The sequence below is a fragment of the Bison bison genome, unplaced genomic scaffold (assembly GCF_000754665.1).
Source record: "Bison bison bison isolate TAMUID 2011002044 unplaced genomic scaffold, Bison_UMD1.0 scf7180017864516, whole genome shotgun sequence".
In the NCBI taxonomy this organism is placed as follows: domain Eukaryota; kingdom Metazoa; phylum Chordata; class Mammalia; order Artiodactyla; family Bovidae; genus Bison; species Bison bison.
Genome location: NW_011495069.1, coordinates 7849413 through 7858644, shown reverse-complemented (window position 1 = coordinate 7858644; position 9232 = coordinate 7849413). Strand labels below are relative to the sequence as shown.

General features: G+C 47.1%; 1 protein-coding gene across 1 annotated transcript in view; it reads left to right on the top strand.

Moving 5' to 3' along the window:
• The window catches only part of RHCE (Rh blood group, CcEe antigens), a 41228-nt gene that overhangs the window by 25089 nt on the left and 6907 nt on the right, over positions 1-9232 (top strand). The window contains exons 7-8 of the mRNA XM_010830075.1: positions 230-363; positions 8108-8187. Coding sequence (XP_010828377.1) covers positions 230-363; positions 8108-8187 — 214 coding nt within the window. The remainder of the gene's footprint in view (positions 1-229; positions 364-8107; positions 8188-9232) is intronic.

Genomic DNA, 9232 nt, shown 5'->3' with positions numbered 1-9232 from the left:
GACTTTGTTAGAAATGTAGAATCACAGGCCCCAGACCTACTAAATCCAACTCTGCATTTGGATGAGCTGCCCAGATGCTGTGAGTACACACGCAAATCTGAGAAGTACTTATTTAGCTGAGCCCTAATGCCCATCCCCCGGATGCCCTGGATGCCAAGGGTCTGGGAAAGGGTGGGGAAGGTGTAGCAGTCCCACATGTAGCTCTGCTGATGATGGTGTTTGTCCCCAGGCGTGTCTTCAGCGAAAGGTGCAACTCCACGACACCTACGGCGTGCACTACACCTTCGGCTTGCCGGGTCTGCTTGGAGGGATTGTCAACATCATGCTGATGGCGCTTCAGGCCCAGGGAGTCGATAAGTCCACGTGGGTCACTTGGCTCAGCCCCCTGTCACTCCATCCATCTCAGGAAGCAGTGTGCCCAGAGTCCTTGGCTGGGGGTGAGGGCCATACACTCAGGGCCAGGCAGTCAGAAGGCTTCAGTGAATATCTGTTGGCCAATTTATTCCAAAATTCCAGATAAGTCCCCACCTTGTATGGACTGTCCAGGTCACTTCTTTCTAAAGCAGTTAGCTTAAGTGAAAGGAAAAGCTGATAGTCCTGCTGCTGCTGCTGCTAAGCTGCTTCAGTCATGTCCGACTGTGCGATCCTATAGACGGCAGCCCACCAGGCTCCGCCGACCCTGGGATTCTCCCGGCAAGAGTACTGGAGTGGGTTGCCATTTCCTTCTCCATGATAGTCCTGAGGCCTCTCCAAATATAGATAGAGGAGGCAGTCAGGCCCAAACCAACTGAGTCCATTTCTCGGCCCCTGGTGATTTAGGTGGTGGTGAAATAACCATGAGGTCTTGACCTGGGCCATGCTACCTAACCTCTCTGAGCCTCTGTCTCCCCATGGCAAATGAAGATAATGGTAGTACTTCCTCGCATAGGGGTGTTGGATGCTAGGCACTGTGTGGTTAAAAGGATTTGATATGTGATATGTTCATGTAGGAAAATGCTGAATACTGCTCATCCCTGGGACCCAGAGAGGAAAAGTGTGTGGTTAATGTCTCAATTGTGAGGTGGGAATGTGGGTCCCTGGACCAGAGTCAGGTCCCACAGCCCCCAGGCAATCAGATCAGATCAGATCAGATCAGTCGCTCAGTCGTGTCCGACTCTTTGCGACCCCATGAATCGCAGCATGCCAGGCCTCCCTGTCCATCACCAACTCCCGGAGTTCACTCAGACTCATAGACAGCAGTGGTCAGAACTCTGACCATGGCTTTCTGAAAGTTGTTATCTTCTTGTTCTCGCTTTCTGGGTTTTTCTTCTGAACTTATCTTCTGAATGTGGCTCACACATAATGAAAGAGTGACTTGTGCATGATACAGGAATAGATTTTTCCAGATGAACCCATACAGTGATAACAACAATAAAATTACTGATGACAATCAGGACTATTTATTGACTGCTTTCTAAGTACTAGGCATTAAGCGAAAATCATTAGGTGTACCATCTTATTTAGTCCTCACAACTACCTGGTGAGGTGTTATTAGCTTTCCCTAAGAAATGATACCTTGGGGGAGTTAGCTGTCTGAAGTCACATGGCTGGAAGCTGGCTGTCGAGGTGGTGAGCACCAGCGGTGGGTGATGAGAAATTGTGTTTGGAAGCATCTCAGAGAAATCATGGAGAGCTAGTTCCTTATAATTCCAACAACAGAGACAACCATAGCCCCAGATTATAGGGATCATCTATGAGCAAATGAGACATACATCCTTGAGCTGCTTAGGGATGAGGAGGATCCCATTTGGAGATGAGGAGAGGATGGTGTATGTGAAACAAGGCATCTCAGTAATGGACTCCAAAGGTGTTCCTGCTGCTGTTTTAATAACTGTGTGACTGTCGGCAATCTCTTTCCTCTCTCCGGGGCCCTGAGTCCCCCTCTATAAAACGACGGGTTGATCTAGCAGGGTCCTACACTCAGATGCCTGTAGGGACCAGGCTGCTGCTGCTGCTGCTGCTGCTGCTGCTACTGCTGCTAAGTCGCTTCAGTCATGTCCGACTTTGTGCAACCCCATAGACGGCAGCCCACCAGGCTCCCCTGTCCCTGGGATTCTCCAGGCAAAAACACTGGAGTGGGTTGCCATTTCCTTCTCCAATGCATGAAAGTGAAAAGTGAAAGTGAAGTCGCTCAGTCATGTCTGACTCTTTTGCGACCCCATGGACTGCAGCCTACCAGGCTCCTCCGTCCATGGCAGGTAAGGTTAAAAATGAGACCAGCAGGGGGAGGAAACCACGGGCATTTGTTCTTCAGTGCCCGGCAGCTTAAACCATCCAGAGACTCGGGATCAGTATTGTCAGATCTAATGACTTTTATTTATTTATTTTTTATTTTATTTTTAAACTTTACATAATTGTATTAGTTTTGCCAAATATCAAAATGAATCTGCCACAGGTATACATGTGTTCCCCATCCTGAACCCTCCTCCCTCTAATGACTTTTAAAGAGAAGGCAGAAATCCAGAGTTATGCACATACTCCCCAAGTATTGGCAAAAGATTCAAAATCATTAGAAACACATGCGTGCTAAGTCGCTTCAGTTATGTCCAACTCTTTGCGACCCCATGGGCTCCCCTGTCCATGAAATTCTCCAGGCAAGGATACTGGAGTGGGTTGCCATTTCCTTCTCCAGGGGATCTTCCCGACCCAGGGATCCAACCTGGGTCTCTTGCATTGCAAGCAGATTCTTTACCATCTCAGCTACAGGGAAATCCCCCATTAGAAACACTGTGTGAACCAAATTCTGCTTGTGGGCTGCTGACCTGGAACTTCTGGATCACTTGCCCTCCCCTCCCCCGAATTCTGTGATTCTCTGGCTCTCCCAGAACAGTGGTTCTCAACAGCAACAGTATCTCCTGGGACTTGTTAAAAATGCAAATCCTCCCCTACCCCAGACCCACACAATTAGACCCAGCAGTCTGTTTTCTCAAGTCCTGTATGTGCTTCTCCTGCAAGTTCAGGTTCGAGAGGTGTTGCCCTATAGCAAAAAATAGAAACAAAGCAAAACAAACAACCAATCCGCTGCTAAGGGATTAACAACTGGCTTTCTGGTGAAACAAAGCCCTGACTTAGAGCATTTACTGATTACTCTGGTGCCAATACTCTCACCATGGCTGATTTCAAGCCATCAAAGGGATACTCCCAAACATGGAGTTGAGAGGAGATGAGAGCTGCGTGAGCCTGACTCCAGCACCGTCTCCAAGTCAAGTCTCATCAGGATGAGACAGCTGAGGACCAAGTATTAGTCTTCTCTCGTCTGCAGGAACTTGGCAAAGGGAAGGGCACAGTGACAGCAATGACCTCTCTCGGGGTGGCCTCTGGTCTGCTGAAAGTAAAGGGCACAGGCTTCGGGGACAAATAGAGCAGGGTCACACTTAACAGTTGTGTGACTTTGGGCATGGTATTCAAACTCTCTCTAAAGTCTCAGTTTTCTATCTGTAAAATAGGATGATAAGATGCACATCCCAGGGCTGCTGTGAAGATTCAGCAACATATAAGAAAGGGCTCAAGGCTTCGCTAGTGGCTCAGACAGTAAAAAATCTGCCTACAATGTAGAAGACTTGGGTTCAATCCCAGGAGGAAATGGCAACTCACTCCAGTACTCTTGCCTGGAGAGTCCCGTGGACAGAGGAGCCTGGTGGGCTACAGTCCATGGGGTCACAAAGAGTCAGACACCACTGAGCAACTGACGCTTTCACTTTCTTACAAGAAAGGGCTCAGGACAGTGCTTGGCAGGTAGTAAACACTCAACACACGGCCCCTTTCTTTAGGATAGTTACTGATGCTGCTGCCTCCGTAAGAAGGGCATCTGGATGTAATGGAGATGGCGAGAGGACTGGGCTGGTCGTCAGAGCACTTCCCAGGAAGTGTGGATCAGCTGCTTTAGTAGCTCTGTGTTATCGGACACGTCATTCCAAAGAATGACTTTTCATTCTTTCCACAAACAGTATTTGCCCATTTCCCTATTCAGGTGAGTGAGTGTAAATGAGTCAGATGCTGTGCCTGGAGCCTGGATGGAGCATTTTTCACAAATTGTGGGATTTTAAGTGGTGTGAAGACACACTTGAAAAGCACCGGATCACGCAGTGCAGGCGCCTTTTTGCAGTTCTCACGCAATTGGTTGATTACATCAGGGAAAAAGGCTTCTCTTAGGGCTGTCTCCACACTCTTCCCACCCTCGCTGACCTCCAACTTCAACAACAGCAGAGGAAACCTCAGTCTGAGATTTGCCCCGGCTGCTGCATCTAAAGGAGATTAAAGCAGTATTTTTTTTCACTGTGTCTTGGTTACCTCCTACTTCTCTTCCATTTAAGCTAGTGACACAAAGTTCCTTTTAAATAGATTTATTAAAATTTTTTTTTAAGTTTACTTAAAGAAAAATATATGGGCTTCCCTGGTGGCTCAGATGGTAAAGCGTCTGCCTGCAACGTGGAAGACCTAGGTTCGATCCCTGGGTTGGGAAGATCCCCTGGAGAAGGAAATGCCAACCTACTCCAGTACCCTTGCCTGGAAAATCCTATGAACGGAGGAGCCTGGTAGGCTACAGTCCGTAGGGTTGCAAAGAGTCGGACAGGACTGAACAACTTCACTTTAAAGAAAAATATTAAAAACAAATCTCTGGGGCTTCCCTGGTGGTCCGGGGGTAAAGAATCCGCCTGCCAAGGCAGGAGATAAAATCCGCATGCTGGGTGGTCACTAAGCCCGAGCACCACAACTACTGAGCCTGTGCCCTAAGCCCAGGAACTGCAACTGCTGAAGCCTTGCACTCTACAGCCTGTGCTCTGCCACGAGAGAAGCCACTGCAATGAGAAGCCTGAACACCACAACCAGAGAGTAGCCCCCGCTCGCCACAACTAGATAAAGCCCACACTCAGCAATGAAGACCCAGCGCAGCCATAAACAAATAGATAAATAATAGTATCCCTGGAATGCAGACCTGGCCAAATCTGAGAAGGGAGCCCGCCGATGTGGAGATTTGGCCACTTTTGTGGGTAGGCAGAGCTGCCTGGTTTGAATCCCTAGAAACACCCATTCCAAGCTACGTAGCTATGGGACCCTTGGTTCACTTTCCTAACCTGCTCCTCCCATTTGTGAAGGAGGGACTTTCAGATGGTGAACTGTAGAGGCTGAGGCCCTGGCGCAAGGAGCCCACCCTGTGTGGGGAATGTTAACACAGCCATTTCTGCCTCATCCATTTCCACTCTCAGATGGCAGTAGGATAGAGGGAATTTGGGTTGTAAGTAGCAGATTTGGGTTTGGCCTTTAATCTACGTACAATGCAGGAGACCCTGGTTCGATTCTTGGGTCAGGAAGATCATCCGGAGAAGGGAATGGCTACTCACTCCAGTATTCTGGCCTGAAGAATTCCATGGACTATTCCATGGGGTCGCAAAGAGTCAACACGACTTAGTGACTTTCGCTTTTCAATTTTATTCTACACTTACTACTTTTTTAAGAAACTTTTTTCTTGTAATACAATCTACTTCCAGAATAGTCAAGTATCATAAGGGTTGGCTTCCCTGATGGTCCTGTGGTAAAGAATCCACCTGTCAATGCAGGAGATACAGGCTCCATCCCTGGTCCGGGAAGATCCCACATGGCACAGAACAACTAAGCCTGTGCTGCACAGCTATTAAGCCAGCGCCCTAGAACCTGCGCTCTGCAAAAAGAGAAGCCACTGCTATGAGAAGCCCACATACTGCAACCAGAGAGTAGCCTCCACTCACTGCAACTAGAGAAAAACCCACGCCGTAGCACCAAAGCCCCAGCACAGCCAAAATAAACAAAAAAAAATTTTAAATATATCATAAGAATACCACTTAGTGACTTCTGACACAGCCAATAACCAGCACACAGAACTCTGTGTCCTGTCCCAGGGCAACCACTAACCTGACTTCTAAGAGCAGCAATCAGTCTTGCCTGTTTTTGTCCTTTGAATGCATAAAATCATACAGGAGGTCTGCTCTTGTGTTCTTCTTGGCTTCTTTCACTCAACTTTGAAGTTGTGAGATCCATCCATGTCGTTATCTCTGTAGATTGTTCATTTTCATTGGCGTATAACATTGATTTGTGCTTGGGCTTAATTGATAAAGGCAACTGAACGACAACATGGAGAGGTCAACGTCATTGAACGGAAACTTCAGTGTTCCAATTGCCCTGGAAATGAGAGGCAGGACATACCATGCAGGGACACGTGAAAGCTTATCACATGCAGGGACCAGGCAGTAGAGAGAGACGGCAGCAGAGACTATGTCTTTAGGACTAGAGTGGCAGGGGAGGGACACAGGGATGTCCCCTATAGGCCGAAAGTGAAAACACAAATGTTAGAGCTTCCAGTTGGGGGCTTGCAATGAAAGTTGACTTATGAGAGATCGAGGTAAACAATGTTGACACTTAGTTTGGCCCTGCAATAAATGAGTGGCAAATACAACATTTAAGAAAACATAGAACAGAGTTCCATTACATGAACACAGCACAATTTACCCATTGCCGATGAGCATTTGGGTAGTTTCTAGTGTGGAGCCAGTAGTGTTGTTATGAATGTGCTAGCACTTTTTTTTTGAACCTACAAATGCGCTTCTGTTGAGTGTATGCCTAGAAGTTGAGTTGGATCGTACAGTTTTCATACAATCTGCTTCAGTGGATACTTTCAGTTTTCTATTGGGGTTTATACAGTAGAAACTGAGAGCTTCCTTTACCTAATATATAATTTAGACATCAAACTTACTGTTTTAATATTCATTTGCTTGATGACTACTTAAGCGTAGTACTTTTTTTGGCATTTGAATACCTCCTCTTTGGAAATGTCTGTTCAATTTCTTTTGCCTACTTTTCTGTTGTATGTTCTGACTTTTTCTTATTGATTTCTAGGAATTTCTTTTTTTTCCTGGGGTACTGAACCAGGAAGCAAAAATATGGAACACTTCACGAATTTGCGTGTCATCCTTGCGCAGGGGCCATGCTAATCTTCTCTGTATCGTTCCAATTTTAGTATATGTGCTGCCGAAGCGAGCACTGATTTCTAGGAATTCTTTAAAAATTCTGGATATTGGTCTTTTGTCAGATATATGTACTGTAAATAGCTTCCCCAGTTTTGTGGGTTATTTTTCACTTTCTTAATGATGTCTTTTGATGAACAGAAGTTCTTAATTTTATTATAGTTCAATGTATCATTGTTCCCTCTATGTTGAGTTCTTATGTGTCCTGTTTAAGACATTTTTGCCTACTACAGGGTCACATAGATGTCCTCCAAGGGCCGCTTAATAGCTTATTTATTTATTATTAATTTAGTTTTTTTAATTAGAGGCTAATTACTTTACAACATTGCGGTGGTTTTTGCCATACATCGACATGAATCAGCCCTGGGTGTACATGTGTCCCACCATCCCAAATCCCACTCCCACCTACCTCCCCACCCCACCGTTTAATAGTTTAAAGTGAAGCCTTGGGGTTGCTTTGAAGGAGAGAAGACAGGGAAGTATGTTCAAGGGGGGGTGGGCAGGGGAGATGGGTCTGTTGGCCAAGTTGTACCCTATCTTGCCCTTATAGACATAAAACCTTTCTTTTTCTTGCCCTGAGAGACATAAAACCTTTATCTTTAATTGCCTAATGAGGAAACTCAGGACTCCAAGGTTAAGTGCCCAGGGTCACACAGCTAGTGACAGAACTGGGACTTGAACTGGGTTTTCTGACTTATGGCCTAGTTCATTATCCACGAACTAAACTAAGCCAAAGAGGATCTTGAAACCCCTCCTACGTGTCTGAGCAGCTTTGCAGGAGAGTGATGGGAAGGGGCTTCCTGGGGAGGGACATTTGCTCTCCTGGCAGCCTTGCTGGCAGCGTCAGGAGAGTGATGGGAAGGGGCTTCCTGGGGAGGGACATTTGCTCTCCTGGCGGCCTTGCTGGCAGCGTCAGGAGAGTGATGGGAAGGGGCTTCCTGGGGAGGGACATTTGCTCTCCTGGCGGCCTTGCTGGCAGCGTCAGTACTGATGCACATAGTCCTTTTGATCCCCAGTGGTCTTTGCGGCCTGATGCCCCAATGTGACCACCTCTGCTTTGTCATTTCTAGGCTCGGCTACAAGGTACTCATCGACCTCGGGGCGCTGGCCTTCACCATCATCATGGGTGTGGCCTCTGGCCTCTTGACAGGTCAGTGTGAGACCACCCTTCTTCCACCATCGTCCAGGGCACAGGGTCTGGGCCGAGATTGCAACTGCCCCATGGTTGGGCATGTATGTGTCCATCTCCTTCCCCATGAACCCACCCCCTTCAGCTCCAGCCAAATAAGGCGAAGGGCTCATATCTTGATTTAAAAAAACAAATGAACACAGAATCACAAAATTTCAGAATTGGGAAGGCCCTCAGAGGTCACCTGAACACTATAGCCTCTTGAGCCCAGGACTGGTGATTTCACTGAATTTTGTACAGAAGACTAAGGAAACCCTGATGCTTACAGAGCTTACCTTTTATTCCCTGATAACACTTATACTGCTATTTTGTTCAGCAAATAGACGAGGTACTAGGGACACAGCAGTGAACAAACCAAATTCCCTGGTCATACCGAGTTGATACTCTAGGTGGAGAAGGAGCTTTCACCATAAACAGAAAAAAATATGGTACATCAGATGGTGATAAGCACTATGATGAGAAATAAATCAGGGTAGGGAAATGCAGAGTCATGGTGAGAGTGGGGTGCTCTTTAGGAAGGGTGGTAAGGAAGGCCTATCTAAGAAGTTGACCTTTAAGCAAGGACTTGACTGCAAAGAAGGAGGGAGACATACTGTGTATTTATTTGGGAGAAGAACTTTCCATGAAAAGGGACAGCAAGGCCAGAGGCACTGAGGCAGGAGCATCCTTTGCTTGTTTGGGGAATAGCAACGATGTCAGTGTAGCTGATGTAGCTGGAGAGATGGGGAGAGGGGAAGGGGTTGGAGACAGAGTGGAGCAAGGAGCCAGATCATTCTGGAGATGAGAGGCCATTAGAGGTCTGTAGGCAGAGGACTGAAGTAAAGAATCTTGCAAGTGTGAGTGTGAAAGTCGCTCAGTCATGTCCAAATCTTTGCGACCCTCTGGACTGTAGCCTACCAGGCTTCTCTGTCCATGGACTTCTCCAGGCAAGAATACTGGAGTGGGTAGCCATTCCCTTCACCAGGGGATCTTCCTGACCCAGGGATCGAACCCAGGTCTCCCACAT